The 18,543-nt window shown below is 34.0% G+C and overlaps 1 protein-coding gene across 12 annotated transcripts in view; it reads right to left on the reverse strand.

Moving 5' to 3' along the window:
• The window catches only part of nbeab (neurobeachin b), a 770,985-nt gene that overhangs the window by 608,468 nt on the left and 143,974 nt on the right, over positions 1 to 18,543 (reverse strand). For all 12 annotated transcript variants that reach the window (XR_012390920.1, XR_012390919.1, XM_073923810.1 and 9 more), the window contains exons 4-8: positions 18,360 to 18,455; positions 15,601 to 15,722; positions 12,482 to 12,608; positions 7,738 to 7,857; positions 3,530 to 3,676 (exon numbers count right to left, since the gene is read on the reverse strand). Coding sequence is in view for 10 of the 12 variants with exons in the window: in XM_073923810.1 (XP_073779911.1) it covers positions 3,530 to 3,676; positions 7,738 to 7,857; positions 12,482 to 12,608; positions 15,601 to 15,722; positions 18,360 to 18,455 (612 nt within the window). In the remaining 2 variants the exon portion in view is untranslated. The remainder of the gene's footprint in view (positions 1 to 3,529; positions 3,677 to 7,737; positions 7,858 to 12,481; positions 12,609 to 15,600; positions 15,723 to 18,359; positions 18,456 to 18,543) is intronic.

The following is an 18,543-nucleotide window of genomic DNA, read 5'->3' on the forward strand; positions in this document are numbered from 1 at the left end:
CCCGCTGCAAAGCAGCAAAGACGATCCAAATTAATTTAGAAAAGGCTCATCATTCATAAACAATGACTTCAAACAATTGTCGTGTAATTTTTGGGATACATATGCTATCCGTTCCATGCATGTGGTTTATTGTTTCAGATAATGAGTTGCTAATCAAAGCCTGGTGCTTGAGAGAAAATTAGTCTTTGCACAATGAGAATGAAAAACTGCTGCGAGTCCCAATTACTAATATGACAGAGGTTCATATTTAATAAGGATGCAGCCTTGAATAGAAAAAAAAAGTCACAGTAACCTGCTCTGTTTACCCCGTGGACGCAATTAAATGCTAAATCGCTTCAAAAGCACCTTGAGAATTAGCGACAAAAGGTCAGAAACATGAAAGGAAAAGAACAACTATAAACTATCCGGAGGCAGACTTCATCAACCGAGGACTTCATTAAGAAGCATAACTGAGAAACTTTGCTGGCGTCAGTTTAAAAGCAATAATGCATGACAACAAAAAGACTAAGGTTCATCAAACAGTCGTTTGGTAATGAGTATATATGTAGATATACCATTTCTAATTTAATTTCCCCTGCTGACAAATACTGTTTAGGGTGATTTATAACATCACATTTGGACAATATTCTGGGCTGAGTTTTAAAGGGAACCTATAAAGCCCTTTTATAAAAGATGTAAAATAAGTCTCTGATGTCCATGTAGCTTTTAGCGCAAGTTCTACTAGGAAGACCTAATGTCACATCACTCATCACAATCAGTAAATAAGCTGTCCATTCATTTCATTTATTTGGTTGCAGATACTGACGCAGATGTCCACCCACCATCCTCCCCACCACCACCACCAGGTTGGACCTGTCTAGGGGGGTAAGCTCTGACCCTGCCTTCATCCTTGGCAGTCATAGCTGGATCTACAAACTTCTGATTCAAGCACGGACAGGGTCTCCGCCAAATAAACCTTATGTTTTGTTAAATCAGACTTATCAATATCATATTTACCTCAAGTTCAAGTTGGCTTTTTATTGTCATTTTTAACAATATACAGTGCAATATACAGTAAAACAAAACAATGTTCTTTCAGGACCAAGGTGCTACATCAAACAACATAAACTGACAACATAACACAGGACTGTACACTACTATTAAAAAAATTGGAGAATGAAATAAAATAAGATAAGATAAAATAAAAAAGGAATTAAATAAAACTATCTATTTTTATCTCTCTGGTCTTTATGGTAGAACTAGAGTGTGTAGAGTGTAAAATTTCAGCTCAAAATACCACACAAAAAATGTTAATTATAATTCTTTGAAATGCCCCCCTTTAGGCTTTTATCCTAATTGGGTCACACTTTACAATAAGGTTTATTAGTTAATGTTTATTAATGTATTTACTAACATGAACAAACAATGAACAAAACATTTAGTACTGTATTTGTTCACGTTAGTTAATGTAAATACAGTAGTTCATTGTTAGTCCATGTTAACTCATGGTGCATTAACTAATGTTAACAAGCATGGTCTTGGATGTTAATAATGCATTAGTAAATGTTCAATTATGATTAATAAAAGCTGTACATGTGTTGTTCATGATTAGTTCATGTTATTAAATGCATTAACTAATGGACCTTATTGTAAAGTGTTACCTCTAATTGTGCCGTTTTGGTGACTGTCTTATTAAACTCAAATGAGATTGTGCTCCAAGCCCTCTTTTTAAAAGAGGGTGGAGCTATAAATGCCTATGTGTCATTTATAGTGGCATATTCAAAACTATAATGGCAGATGGCTGCTTCTCACTCAGGGCTCTTTATGCTATAATAAGGGAAAGATTGTCACTAATGGGCAGAGCTTTCCCCCTTTGATGACATGTACAAAGGGAGAATGCCAATCAAAGTGTTTCTACAGTTTTTATCAGCCATGTGATCAACAGAGGATAAAAAAGAAGGAAGATAAGACCCTGCCCCTCTTCAAAAAAAAAAAAAAAAAAAAAAAGATAGATTTATATAAATATTTGTTATTGGCCACACAATTTAAGTTTCTTTTTTTTTGTTTTATCAATTTAAATGTTTAGCAGTTTAATAGTGACTCTTTATAGTGACTTTATATTACTTATATATAAGTAATATTTAATAGGTTGATACATTGTACCTCAATGTCGGGACAGATCCACACACCACCACTAGATGGCGCCACTAACTCGGTTCATTTTCTTGTGTCCACAGAATATAATTTTACCTGTACTTTAGTAGACTCTTATTCTATTATTCTAGATAAACTAAGAGTCAGTCAACAATTCAAACTGTAAAATGTTAGGTCTAATTGAATTGATTGTAAAAACTATACAACATAATAATAACAATAATTTTTTACTCTTAGAAGCTGGCTATATTCACACGCAGTTACCACACAACTACGTTAAAACCAGTTCTTAATTTGAGTAGGTCCTGAAAGACATCGGGATAACTGATCCAACATGTTACTCGAGGATGGAAAGGTGTCGCACAAAAAAAGAGTAGAGCCGGGAGGGGGGTGTTGGAGGTCTATGCAGAGGGGTGTCGCGGACAAAAGTGAAGAGGGGTGAGGAGTCACGGAAGAAAGTGAAAGTGAACAGCGAACGGGGCAGTTGATGAGGGGGATCGGTAAAATGAGGTGCCCGATCAGATTTGAAAGGTGCCCGATTTGATTGCTGCGTGTTCCAGCACAAATTAAGCCCAGGTTAAAACACATTATAAAAGTCACTTTTGCAAAATAGGTCAGCTTTAAATCTCAGAAATGTTGTCTTGTTAGAAATGTGAGGTTATTTCCTCAGGTTAGTGGAATCATGTTTAAATGTGGATTAATAACCAATATATCACTCATCAAATAACCAGATATTACAAATAGATGACTAACTTCTTTTTGACATAAATTATTGTATAATATAAAGCAGTTTTTATTAGTAATTAAATAATAATTAATTATGGAATAATTAAACAGTTCAAATAAAGCTCAAATAAAAACAGACACAATTAAACTATTGAAATGACATTCAGCATATTTGCCATTGTGGGTTTTGTATTTCTACAATTACAAAAATGTTTGAGGGAAATTATTTTGTTAAAACTAAATAATATGTTATGTATGTATATGTATAATAATATGCTATAAACATGGATTGCATGCCACCCCACATGTTTTTTTTTCTTCTAAAAATAACATGGAAAACTTGAGAATGTGGATAAATATATATATTTTAATATATTGAAACGCATATTAATTATTTGTGCTTGCATGTGTAGGCTGAAATGCATGCATGTCTGAAAACATGTCTACACAAAAAAAGATAAATATATAATGCAATATATCATTTGTTCATTCATTAATGTGTTCATTCATTCATTCATTCATTCATCCATTAATGTTGGAATGGATAAAATGTTGGAATGTACATTATTTAATAACCAAATGTCACTGACCGATGAATAACATTTCTCTGAGATCAGTGATGGCTGTGAAGCACTGGTGTGTAGCACACTTTGGCGAATCTGATACATACCTTGTATCCTGGGCCCAGTTGATGGATGGCAAATATCTGAGCTGGGTTTAGAGCTTCACTGAACACATAGATGGCTCCGAGCTGTCCACAAAACACCCGGTTGGCATCTGCCGTCTCAGATGAGCCAAGGAAACATTTGTCATAACTCTGTGATAAGCACATGAAGAAAAAAGCTTAGAGTTCTTTAAAACCATCTCTAAAAAAAGTAGCTTTGAAGCTTAAGCTCAAAAATCTCCATAGATCATTTATTACAGCTTGTCAAATGTGCTCTTGTTTGGGTGTGGGCAAAAATACATTTGTTGTGCATGTCCCTTTAAATGCAAATGAGTTTGCAGAATAAGGCGGAGCTTTTACATGCTATTCTCACACTCCAGAAACACCAAAACAAGTGAATCTCACAGAGCCAAACTATCAGAAATGACCAGTAGCGGAATATAAGCTTTGCTGTACATGTTTGTCAAAGTCAGCCAATGACGGAGAGGAAGACTTTAAAACTTCTAAATTAAACCAGGACAATTCTGAGCGGTTAGTTGTGGAGTAGGTTGGTTAAATTCATCAAATAGCTAGTCACTTGATTATACAGTGTTTAGACAAAGGGTGTCCAAACTCGTTCTGGAGGGCCGGTGTCCGAGAGTTTAGCTCCAACCCTAATCAAACACACTTGAACCATCAAGCTCTTACTACATATACTAGAAACATCCTGACAGGTGTGTTGAAGTTGAAGCAAAACTCTGCAGGACACTGTCCCTCCAGGACCAAGTTTGGACACCCAAGTTTAGCCTAATAAATGTGCGTTTATGAATCACGCTGAGGTGAAAAACTTTAAGTTAATCTAACAACAGAGCACTGGTTTCTGACAATACAGTCAGAGTTAGCTTTAGCCACATTAGCTGTACAGCATGTTAGCAAGCACATTTATATGACTTTTCGAATATGACTTGTTCTGGGTGTCAGGGTTCCATCTCTAAGCCACATATCAGATTTCCTAACCTTTTCTTAATTTTCCTTCACTAAAAAGCTGCATTTTCATGAGCAGTAATGAATGGAAAAACACTCTGCTGTTGTGCATAATATTAAAATGGTTTTAGCTTGAATATCATTTTGTAGGACTTTAAGAGGCACTATGAGAACAACAACGGATAATTTACCTCAGATTCGTATAAAAATCTGAAGTATGTGCTGATTGTATGGTTGCAAAGTGCTTCCTCTCCCATATTTGACAGCTTGATAGAAGTTTCACACACTTTAAATTTAGATTTTCTGTTGTCTACTTTTAGCACCCAGGTTTAAAATTGAGCATTTTGAAGCCAAATCTCCTGACATATCAATAGGTACATAATTAATAACGATATGATTAGGTTTTAATTATTAGGTACAGTCTAGTGAATGCACAAGACTTAAAGGATTAACTTCAAAATAAAAGTCACGCAACAACATTATACAGAATGGAAGAGCTAGGATAAAATGTAGAACTACTCAGACTGCGTTCATCTGACAAAAAAAAGTCTTATACACCGAAAATGGCTTGAGAGTAAATTATGAATCATTTTCTTTTTTGGGGTGAACTATGCTGTTAAGAGATTGCAAGCTGATGAGCAAGAAAGGAATGAAATGGAGCTGAAAAATAGCCTAACTATAACAAGAAATATGATATGGAAAAATACATTTTGAGGAAAGTTAACTAAAATAGAGGGACAAAAACACTCAGATATTACATGAACAAAAAAGACTCCATGACTTTCAATGTGAGGAATAGACCTTTTAAAATTCCATGATATTCCAGAAATCCCATAACCTGTGGAGACCAATGAAGTTATAGAACAAAATGTTATTGATCAATCCTTAAGAAACAGCACTGAACTGACCCTTATGCATGAAGCAGTGATGAAAACATGCAGATTAAAGGGCAGTAATATACAGTTGAAGTCAGAATTATTAGAACCCCTGAATTATTAGCCCCCTCAGTTTATTTTTTCCACAATTTCTGTTTAATGAAGAACAGATTTTTTCAACAAATTTCTGAACATAACAGTTTTAATAACTAATTTCTAATAGCTGATTTATTTTATCTGTGCCATGTTGACAGCGATTGTTAGTCACTGTATAATGATGGTTTGTTCTGTAGACTATCGAAAAAAATATAGCTTAAAGGGGCTAATAATACTGACCATAAAATAGTGTTTAAAAAAATAAAAACTGCTTTTATTCTAGCCGAAGTAAAGACTTTCTCCAGAAAAAAAATTATTATCAGACATACTGTGAAAATTTTCTTGCTCTATTAAACATCATTTGTGAAATATTTAAAAAAGAAAAAATGTAAAATAATTCTGACTTAAACTGTATAATACAAAATTGTACATTACAAGGGCCCTGAAATTAAAGTGACAAATTTGTCCACATGATTTTTTTATCAGTTTTCCTGGGATGTTAGTTGCACCAGGGACGCGATTACAGCACTTAAACACGTACAAAGTCAGGTATTCATGATTTGTCACCTTTAAAAGCACATATCAGAGCAAAAAAAAGAGTGCTGGCTTGGAAACAGAGTGGATGTCAGTATGCAAACTTCATAGTAGGCGAGTAATGATTTGCGGTGTAATTGAGATGTAGAATTAAAGAGATGTTATTCTGTGCTGAAACCTGCCTATTAGTTTAATCAAAATCAGCACCCAGGAGATGTGAGGTTAAGCACTGCTGGTCCAACCTTTTAATTATCTTACACTGCTTTCTGTGAGGTGCAGCAAAAACACAGGCAAAGGTCTGTGAATTTTAATCTAATCACCGAATTCACAAGACAATGGCTGATTTATACAGTAGCTTGAGCTGGCAAAAAAAAAAAAGATATAGAAGAGTTGAAGTCAAAATTATCAGCCCTCCTGTGAATTTTCTTTTTCAAATATTTCCCAAATGATGAAATGATGGTCTGAGTATTTCAGAAACTGCTGATCTACTGGGATTTTCATGCACAACCATCTCTGGGGTTTACAGAGAATGGTCCGAAAAACAGAAAATATCCAGTGAGCGGCACTTCTGTGGGTGCAAATGCCTTGTTGATGCCAGAGGTCAGTAACTCAAATAAGCACCCGTTACCACCGATGTATGAAGAAGAGCATCTCTGAACACACAACATGTCCAACCTTGAGGCAGATGGGCAATAGCAGCAGAAGACCACACCGAGTGCCACTCCTGTCAACTAAGAACATGAAACTGAGGCTACAATTTGCAATTTTGGTGAGTTAATAGAGCCAATAGAAGATTGGAAAAATGTTGCCTGGTCTGATAAGACTTGATTTCTGCTGCGATATTCAGATAGTAGAGTCAGAATTTGGTGTGAACAACATGAAAGCATGGATTCATCCTGCCTTTTATCAAAGGTTCAGGCCACTGGTGGTGGTGTAATAGTGTTGGGGATATTTTCTTGGAGCACTTTGGGAACATAAGTACCAATTGAGCTTCGTGTCAACGACACAGCCTATCCGAGTATTGTTGTTGACCATGTCCATCCCTTTATGACCACAGTGTACCCATCTTCTGATGGCTACTTCCAGCAGGATAATGCGTCATGTCGTAAAGCATGAATCATCTCAGACTGGTTTCTTGAACATGACAATGAGCTCACTGTACTCAAATGACCTCCACAGTCACCAGAACTCAATCCAATAGAGCACCTTTGGGATGTGGTGAAATGGGAGATTCACATCGTGGATGTGCAGCTGACAAATCTGCAGCAACAGTGGGATGCTATCATGTCAATATGGACCGAAATCTCTGAGGAATATTTCCAGTACCTTGTTGAATCTATGCCACTAAGGATTAAGGCAGATTAAGGCAAAAAAGTACTAGTAAGGTGTACCTAATAAAGTGGCCGGTGAGTGTATATGCTATATAATAAATCATAATGTTATACATATTATTAGATATACTTTGCTATTATTCTAAAGCATAACAAGAGAAACACATAAACATTAGAACAACAATCATGGAAGATGCTGATTAAAACATTGATTTCTGCATCACACATAATGCTCTTAACATGACAGACCCGACATGCTGGCAGAAATAAATGTCATTTATGTATTCGGAAAAATTTCTGGTAAATCAATGCATCTTTCATAGTTACCCCACTGTGCGCATGATATTACTCTGAGATATATCCGGCAGCTACAGACAGACATGGAGTGATGGAAAAAAAAAATACTGTATCTTACGTCATTAGTGTTGACGTGCCAAGCCATGTCCCCATACGAGACGAGCTGCCCATTGACATAACAGCGGATCTCACTGTTCCTCCAGCGGTTGTAGATGTGGACAATGCTGACCATGTACCACTAGACAAGAAGAAGAAAAATAAAACATAAGAACACAGCAGAACAGGAGAAACATATGGTCTGTGGGCACACTTTAGGTAAATAAACTTACACAATTGATAGATTTGCAAGTTTTTAGCAACGTTATGTTTAAAAATGTAAATGAGGCTTTTTAAAATTAAATATACACTTATTTGAATAAGGAAATTGAGGAAATTCTTACACTGTATTTTTGTATTAGAGTCAAATGTCTTTACAGAGGGGGTTTGGGGGAGCTTTTATTTTTTCCATTCCATAATTCAGAAATACTGCCAGGAGTCAGAAATCCATGTTTAACAACCATCACAATACACACACACATATATATATATATATATATATATATATATATATATATATATATATATATATATATATATATATATATATATATATATATATATATATCAATAAAAAACATAAAATTTGGTGTATGTACAGTACAATAAGTAATTTTTGTCAGTGCATCAGTAAATTAAGCCTATTTTGAGAAAACTGGCTATGTATTGTGTATTGTAGTTGAAATCTACAGACACAAATTGAAAAATAAAAATAAAAGTAACACTTAGGAGTGTATTGTGGATGCTTTCTTTCCATTAAAGGCATGAAAAAAAGTGTGATTTTGTGAAAATGGTTACTTCATGCTCACGTACAATGTATGTGTTGAGTCTGTGGACATACAGTGCTTCTATACAAACCGAAAATGCAAACTAATGGCCTAGCATGCTTAATGTGACATTGTTATTCTTTTTTTAAATTACAGAATCTTGTTTGTTAATCATTTTAATATAATTGTTGTTTAAACACAAAACATTTTCAAGAAATCTTTTTCATTTTTCAAATAATCAAGTCATTTATTATTATTTTTTTAAATAATTATTTTAGGGGTTTTTCACTTTAAATTGAGATAGGACAGTTGAGGCTACAGACAGGTAAGCATTGGGAGCAGAGAGAGGGGTAGGGTCGGAAAAAGACTTTGAGCCTGGAATCGAACTCAGGTCACCATGAGCACCATGGTGCTATATGTCATGGGGATTGTTGTTGTTTTTTAACCCAGACATTTAAAAAAAAAACATATTTTGTAGCAGTAATTACAATACCGTGATGCTGTAATATTTTTATCCAAGGTTATCATACGTTCGTTCATTCGTTCGTTCGTTCGTTCATCCATTCATTCAACTTTCATGTAATATACTGATGGATTTAAATTGAACAAAAATAGTTTGATAAATATCTGTGGCCTAAACATGCATAGTATGTACATTCATTTTCTTTTCAGCTTAGTCTCTTTATTAATCTGGGATTGCCACAGCAGAATGAACCGCCAACTTATCCAGCATATGTTTTACGCAACGGATGCCCTTACAACCCATCTCTGGGAAACATCCATACACACTCATTCACACTCATACACTACGGACAATTTAGCCTACCCAATTTGAACCAGCGACTTCTTGCTGTGAGGCGATAGCACTACCTACTGCGCCACCGCGTTGCCCGCATGTATACTATATATTTTGAAAATGTGTCAGTAATTTAATTACATACAGAAAAGTTAATAATATTTATCAATAAAAAACTAATTTAACAATCTTAAAAAAATAAATGATATTATTTGCATGATAATAATAAAACAAAACTGTCTAAAACCACTCACTCTTTCACTAACCCCTATTTAGTACACAGCACCTGAGGACACTATTGCGGCAAAGAGACAATGAAAATTAGTTAAATTAAGTGAAAATAGAAGACAATTGCATCATGAACATTATGCCTATCCACCTGTTTACTGTATTATTTTATTTTTAAAAAGTAAACATGAACAGCTGCTTTTCATGCTTGTTATGTTGAACTTCATAATAACGGAATTATTTTAATTATACTTAAAAACAAAGAATAAAAACTACGGTAATGATGATTTATTCATGAATAGAACATTGTACTTAAATATAAAACATAAATTCATTAAAAAGTACCTAAGAAACTAATAATTTGTATGAACAATAGTTATTTAAACGTTATTATTTTTACAAAATTTTCACTTTTTTATGGGTTCTATATATATTTTTCCTTTCTGGTACTAGAAGCACAAAATTCAACCTGTTTTCATGGGCAGCAGGCAGAAGGTCTAATGCAGTAAAATTTGCATTTAGATATAAATAATACATCAGATTTTGAGTGAGCGTAGAAGAGGAAGCAGACAGAGGCAGAGAGGAAATCAAAGCAGTGTGGAAGTAAAGGCAGGTTTACTTAGCAGGAGACAAGGGTCATTACAGATTTCATTTCTGTTAATGTGCCGCCACACGCAAGACTCACGATATGCTTGAGTGTTTCAAACACACTATGGAATGAAGCACAACCCATTCAGGGCAAGTAGCATGTTCTTTGTGTGTTTGGATCATCATAAACTTCTAATAAGATTTTGTATTTAATCTGTTTTTAATGTTTTTCTTTTTGTTTTTAAACAGCACATCCATTCAGAAAAAAATACATAATCATTTACGGGTGAACTAAGATTATATACATATAGTATTGCAGTCTTTAAATGTTACACTCAAAACATCAAATTGTACTAATAGAGTTGCTACACAGCCAGTTATTGCTCATATTAAGTCATTAAATCAATAGTTATGATTAGGAACAAGGAAAGATAATGAAATAACCCTTTGCGAGTTAAAACCACAGTAGATGAGAAGAATTAAACTGTTCATCTTCACGTGCAACAGTGGATAATGCAATGAGCAAATAATATCACTATTAGACCACAAGAGGTCTGAATCAAATTGGCTTATTTGTGCATCAGCATATTATTCCACAAAATGCATAGAATAAACTGAAAATGAATATATTCAGTGCTGCAAATAGTGCTGCGTTTTGTTATCATCATCATCATCATTATTATTAATATTATTATTATTATTATTATTTGTCATTGCAATTACTGCAATGTTGCACCTTCACATATGTAAATCTATTTATTTATTTATTGTCTTAATTTTTTTACTTTGTTTTTTATTATTCATTTTTTTATTTAATTTACTATATTGTATTTTATTTTATTTTATTACAATTAACTGCTTCTATAATTAGTTGCCACTGCAATTTATTTATTTATTTATTTATTTATTTTTTGTTTGTTTGTTTGTTTGTTTATTTACTTTTTAATTGTATTTATTTATTGTTTTAATTGTTCTTTTTCTCTATTTTATTTTATTGTATTTAATTTTATTACTACTACTATTATAATTTGCCACTACAATTAATACATTTAATTGCTGGATTTGCTCTTCAGTGTTTGAACTCTCATGAGAATACTAAATCATAATGAACTGAACGGAACTTTACTGAACTGAACTTAAACTCTGAAAACTGAACTGACACTTTCAGTTCACTATAATCTTCTATGTGAAGCTGCTTTGACACAATCCACATTGTAAAAGTGCTATACAAATAAAGATGAATTGAACTAAATTGAATTAATTAATTAGTTTATTTATTTATTCATTCATTCATTCATTCATTCATTCATTCATTCATTCATTCATTCATTCATTTATTTATTTATTTATTTATTTATTATTTTTATTCCTTTTCTGTATTTAATTTTATTTTTTTTATTTTTTTTATCACTACAACTATTATTATTTGCCATTACAATTAATACTTTTATTTATTAATATTTGTATTTATTCATGTATTTATTTATTTATTTATTTATTTATTCATTAATTGTTTTGTTGTTTTATTTTATTTTACATTTTTTTAATCATTTATTTTATTATCATTTGCCCTTGCAATTAATACATTTTTGTATATATTGTTTTTTTATTGTATTTTATAGCTATTGAATACTATTATTATTATTTGACATCGCATTTAATAAATTTATTTATTAATATATGCATTTATTTATTGATTTATTTAATAAATTAACTCTGTCATTGTTTTGTTGTATTATTTATTTATTTTTTATCATTTTATCTTATTATTATTTGCCCTTGAAATTAATACATTATTTTGTATTTACTATTTTATTTTATTTTTATTTTATCAAATCACAGCAAAGCAAAACGTGACCACACAATTTACAAACCAGGTCCCATGACTTTACGACTGTAACTGTACGAATCAATTTTGGGGTAAATAACTTCAAGATCCTGGCAAGCCCTTTCCCCTATAGGCCCAAAACCAGCAAGTACAAGTTATTAACATTTTTTCAAGATTACACCAGCTAAGAGCATTAAATATTGAGTCGAAAGAGGGAAATCATTTATTAGACAGATGTTTCCGAACTGCAGCAGCTGTGTGAAGTGATTTCCAAGAGATTTCCCTTCGATTCAACAAAACCAAAACAAATAGAGAAAATGCCCTCAGTTATAGCTCATGTCCTGGGGTTCTGCAACAGTTTGTAAACAGGATATTTAGCCCAGTTAACTGGATTATACATCCTCCGGCAAGCTTCATGATTTTCACTGAGCATCGCAGCAAGAAAATTCACAAGTGCATCCACTCAATTCTTAGTCTTTCATGGCACAATCAGTAGATTATTTCTGACGCTGCTATAGGAAAGAGGGAGTGAGAATCAAAGTGGGAAATGAAAGCCTACCTTGCGGGGCTGAAAGTCGTATTTCACGCAGTGCTGGAAGCCTTTTCCTTTCGACTTCAGCGATGTCACAATCAAGCAGTTCCCCACAAAATGTGCAGAATAGCCGATGCCTTTGCTTGTGCGGAAACTAAGATTGAGAAATCAATAAATACATTTACAATACAATAGAACACTGTCATAGGCTACATACATTTCCTAGCTTATCCTGAGGGAAAAAAGGTCCAAATAAACACAGTTTGCCAAAACTAAATGGATTGTTCAAACAAAACTGACAAATAGGTCATCATTTACTCGCCCCTGTTTCAAACCTTTAGGAGTTTCTTTCTTCTGTTGAACACAAAAAAAAAATATTTGAAACCTGCAACCATTGACTTCCACAGTATTTATTTTTCCCCCAATAATAACATTTTTCTAATTAAATTATTTTGTATTTAGCATGAAAAGGAAACTCATAAACGTTTGCAACCACTTGTTAGTGAGAAAATTGTGAGCAAATGTTTATCTTTGGGTGAACTGTCCCTTTAATCGGTTACCGGACAGTTTCCCATTGTTTAGACCTTGTCTGTTCAATGGTTTATGGTGTTTATGTTTATGATATAAAGTGAGGAGGAGCTAAACTTTTTCCAGCTTAGCCATGAGAAACCATCTTAAACTAATTATGAACAGCAAACAACCATATACGATACAGTATATAATAACCATATAAGGTATATAAGAACCATTTAAGTAACTTTCAACCATGTGAAAACAAAACACTTTAAACAAGCTTATACAGGTTTTTGTAGGAGCCCTGTTCAACTGATTAGATTGGAAAAAGTGGTTTTCTGATCAGCTAAACCAGTATAACATTGGGAGATCAGCATAACTCTAAAAGAAAAGCTGGGAGATTATTATAAACTACTTAAGACCATCTTAGACCTACTTTGACCACCAAACCCTCTCGTGCTTACTGAAGATATACTTGTTTAGCACAGCAAGTGAAATCACAACCTAAACAATATAGTAATGTTGTTTGGTAATCTAAATTGGACATCAGATTGTTTTCTATTGATCTGGCTCTGAATTGTGGTTTTAGGGTAAGAACATTTGGACAAGTAAAAACTAAAACATATTAAAACAGCAGTAACCGACAACTATACCGAAGAAACACTTCAAGCCTCCTTAAAGGGACAGTTCAACCAAATATGACAATTTTGTCATCAATTAATTATCATACCACTTGTTCTAAACCAGTTTGATTTTCTTTCTTCTAATTAAAACACAATTGAAAACCTGAACCCTTTGGCTACCAAAGTATTTTTTTCTGCAATGGATGCCAATGGCTTGTTTTTTCCAAGCTTTTCAGAATATTATTATTTTATTTATTTTATTTTTTTTTTTTTGTATTGAAAGGAAACTCATAAAAATTTCAAACCACATGAGGATAAGTCAATTTTCCTCTTGGATGAACAATCCCCTTAAGAACAGTTTGTTTGTTTAGTTTGTGTCCCGGTCTATATATTCTGTTTCCAATTGGAAAAGGGAACTTCAGATCAGTTAAATCAGGATAACACTAGTTTCACTAATCCTGGAAACCATTTTATGTAGTTTAAGTTTCTAGTTCAGCTTAACGGTTCTACTGAACCTTGTTTAACAAAAAACAAAAAAAAAAAGTGTATTGTGGTTTGCTTGTCTTGGTTTGTTTAACTCAGGGTGTCAAAATTCAGTCCTGAAGGGTCGGTGTCCTGCATAGTTTCGCTCCAACTTCCTTCAACAAACCTCCCTTTTAGTTTCTAGCATTTATAGAAAGAGCTTGCTTAGCTGGTTCAGGTGTGTTTAATTGGGGTTGGATTCGAAATATGCAGGTTTGGGCACCCCTGGTTTAACTGGTCTCTTTGCCTGGTAATGCTGCTTGACCAAGCTTTTTCAGCAGTGACATACAGTATCTAAAACTCCTCTAAAGTCAGTCAAATGTCTGCTCTATGATGTTTTCACAACAGGGTTTGTACGTTTCTGATGCGCATTTGCTGGTTACCAAACAGATACAGTTAAGATTTCTTAAAGAATATCAAAGACAGTTTTGTATTGTCTGATCCCAACAAAAAGGACTATAAACTGTCACAAACAAGGAAACTAACAGCCCAAGAGGTTGTTTACAGTGTCTTACAGAGCACAGTACAAGTCTGAATGAAAATTGTGTTTTTCTTCAAGAACATCTCCTTTTACTCTGAATCTGTGTCATGTACAAACTGAACTCTTGAGTTTGTGTGAGCAGTCCTGCGCTTGGCAGCTCCAGGCAACAGATCTGGCAGCAAAACAGTAAGGACACAGCGCTCGCTCTCAAACCCAAGCGTAGCAAGCGTTGTTAGCATAGCAGTCTTCAACAACTCTGTTTTGTAACCTTCTTGTAAAAAGCCTGGGGCAATTTCTCAGTAAATATATATCCTGAACTCAGGAATAACTAAAAAAGATTAGAAACCAGACATGTGAACCATGTAGCAAATTATTTTGAACTAATATCAAAGCAAGACGCCTACAAATATCTCTCGAAAAGACCAAGGCTGTTCAAAAATGGACACTATCCTTCTTGTTTCTCTTTTAAAACGCACTCACTCCTTCTCCCTCAAGGACCATTTTCCCTCGCTCCTGGAACCCGGGCCAATAAACACGCGCCTGTGCTATTGATCTGCTCTCTAATTACCCACAAGTCTCTACATACGATGCTCTTTTTGCCTGGCTGACATTAAAAGCCCAAATTAATGTCTATTTCCACCCGGGTGTCCCTCTGCAGAGATTTTCCAGTGATTCCAGAACATTCTGCCCCGGGTTCAAAACACCTATTGGTCTAATCAGCAGAATCTGACCTAATTCCCTTTTATACTTGCATAATCCACTGCATCATCAGAAAACAAAATCCTCTAACAAAGCTCATTATATAAGTGGCAAAGCAGCCAGAACTCTCTCTCTCGCTCGCTCTCTCTAGCACAAACTCTCTCTTTTTCTGTGTTAAACGCTAAAACAAAGCCACTCAGACTAATTTACTTACAGAAGAAGGCCCTGAAGGTCATTTTCTTTTCCACTAAGCAAGTTTTCTCTAAGAGTTGACAAAGTTATAAATAATCGTATGAAAGCGTAGGCACCAGTAAAGGTAGGGTTTGTCTTTGTCGACGTTGATGTTGTTCAGAGGATCCATGCGAAACCAGGTGTTGAGGGTGAAGCCGTTCTGATAGGGCCATTTTGCAATGGGAGGTAACGCAATCGCCTGTTAGAAAATAGAAGATAAAAATAATGAGCGTTTATAAGTCATGTCTTCCATGGTAGACATTTTTGTTTACGTTGTATTAATCCAACAAATATTGCACAGAGTACACCTTTTTATTTACAGTATTTATCTAACCAAGACAGACCCATTGATATACAATATCCCTTCTAGGGAGTCCTGGTCAAGATACGCAGCATAGGACTGAGTAAAAGCATAATATAAACTAGGCATGGGAGGAAAAGTCAAGGTTTTAAAACCACCAAGATTTTCTGCTATTCCGTTCCCATTATATATATATATAATAAGATTTTTTATTATGTGTTTTAAGACAACAGTATCTCTAGCAGAAATTATATCCAAAGACAATTTTAAATTGTAAAGAAATCTGTGTTTTTGAAACTAATGAAGACAGCAGAAGTCATAGATCCATTTGAATTATTTACCCTGACATGTTTACTGTTCCAAAATTGTTTTAAATGTTTCCTAAAGTAAAATATGTTGTGTTCAAAGAGAACTTTTTTTTTTACTCAGACATTTGAAAAGCACATATTTTAGAGCAGCAATCACAATACGTTGAAACTGTGATATTTTTATTTAGGATTATCATGCCATTAGAATCTTACATATTGTATGCCATGCCTAATAAAAACCATAATTGATTATTAAAACATGTGCACTGTTCTAAATAGACAGGCTTTCAAATATCTTTTAACTATAGTGATAGATGGTACAGATTTTATATGTAGTATATCTTGCAGCTTATTCCACACATACAGTATGAAGCATACTTGGAGAATGGAAATTGGCCTAACTCTGTATTAAAAAAATGTCATCTTAAGTAAGAGTATATTTACTGATGTGGTATTATAAGTACTTGAGGAGTACACAAGATATTAGACTTAATATTCACTGCCCGATCATACATTTGTGGGGGGGGGGTTTTGTCATTACTTAATGGGCTCTATGCACAGCTAGAGTTTTAAAGCTAACGATACATTTACAGTGAAAGCTTAATGTGACTATTTTCAATTTCACAAGGTTGTTTTTAGATGTTGTAATGTGATTACAATACATTCAGTTGAATACACGTAAGCATTCATTTAGTTGTTCAAGCATAAAACTTGATGAAAGACCGTTTAACATCTAGCGCCGTCAGTAGCAACAGGCTAGCGAAGAAATTCCATTGAAAATACTGGGGTAAAAAAACGGTCATATTTTAAAGTCATGGCGGGGAAATACGGAATTGAATGCAGCGCCTCTTGTCCGATCTGAGACCCACTATATATCATATAACTAACAGGCAGTAAAGATCATTGATTTTTGAAAAAATCAGATCTTAAACGTGACAACTTTGTAATGGAAAGACAGTTTACTGGAAGCCCTTGGGCTGCCTGGCTGGAAATTAAAAGTCTACGTGCATATAGCCTTAATTGGGTGGAAAGCTATGTCATAATTAGAAATATTATATGAATATTTTAACTATGTCAGCCTAAGCAAAATGTGTGGGTCTACAAACTCCGAAATGATTGTGGCAGTGCTGCTTCAGCTCTGCTCATGCTCTGCACTGATGGCTGCTTCTGTCAGTGGTATGAAAGCACTAATCTGTTAACATGGGCAGCGAAAAAAACATGCGCTGCTTGTGTGTGGTGAGGTATAAAAAAATGGGGACTACCATGATGAACAAACACATGAAGCAGGTTTGCCATGGCAGAAAGGATGAAAATCAGCCTTAAGTGTTCTCTTTTGTTAAGATCTATTCTGAATAAACAAACAATGCCGTTAACATGCTTTGTCCTTGTTGCATTATTCATTAAGATGAATCTAAATTATTTCTGTCGTTCCAACTACTCAGAATTGTAGTTGAGAATATCTGTCATAACAACAAAATTAAAAATAGTTGGGTTTAAATCAGACTCATATTATAGTTAATGTGTTGGACAGGGTCAGGATCGGAAACAAGGTGCACAGGCTCAGGTATGGTAAAGTAAAAAACTTTTGGGCCCAATCTAAGCTCTTCTAGATATATACTGTGATAATTTACCCACTAAAGCTTTAAAAATAAAACATTTGTTGTGTTGTCCTTGATATCTTGTTCCCATGTTTAAGTTCACTACAGGTCAAACATTTTGAAGGATTAGGGTTTGTTATTACTTTATGCTTATTTAGATCTTATTTAAGGGCTGGTTCACCCAAAACAAAACAAAAATCTGTATTCCTTCTCACACCCTTCACTTGTTCCAAACCTGTTTGACTTTCTTTATTCTGTTGAACAAAATGGACGATATACTAAAGAAGGTTGGAAACCTGTAACCATTGACTTCCATAGTATTTGTTTTTCACATTATGGAAGTCAATAGTTACAGGTTTTCAGCATTCTTCAAAATATCTTATTTTGTATTAGATTACAGAATAAGAAAACTAATCAAGGTTTGCAACAACTTTAGGTGAGTAAATATTATGTACATTTTCATTTGGGGGGTGAACTGTCTCTTTAAATCTTTATTAGATATGTTATTTTAAGTCTCTTTTATTTATTTTTGGTTTACTAAAGCAGCATTTTTTATTATACAATAAATAAATGCTTTAAAATGCATACAAAGGAAATGTGCATTGTGGGTAATAATTGGGGTTACTCACAGCTGCACTCCGGCCAGGGAAGTTGAAGAAAGTGTCCGGTCCATGTCTTTGTGCCATTTGAGAGAGAACTGAGAGTAATTTGACTGCATGTCTTGGCTGTGGGAGAAAGAAGTACAGTACGTGAGAAGTAAGACAAATGACTACCAAATGACACAAATCCCACAGGACTTTCTCAGCAAAAACT

Source organism: Danio rerio, chromosome 15 (genome assembly GCF_049306965.1).
Source record: "Danio rerio strain Tuebingen ecotype United States chromosome 15, GRCz12tu, whole genome shotgun sequence".
NCBI lineage: Eukaryota > Metazoa > Chordata > Actinopteri > Cypriniformes > Danionidae > Danio > Danio rerio.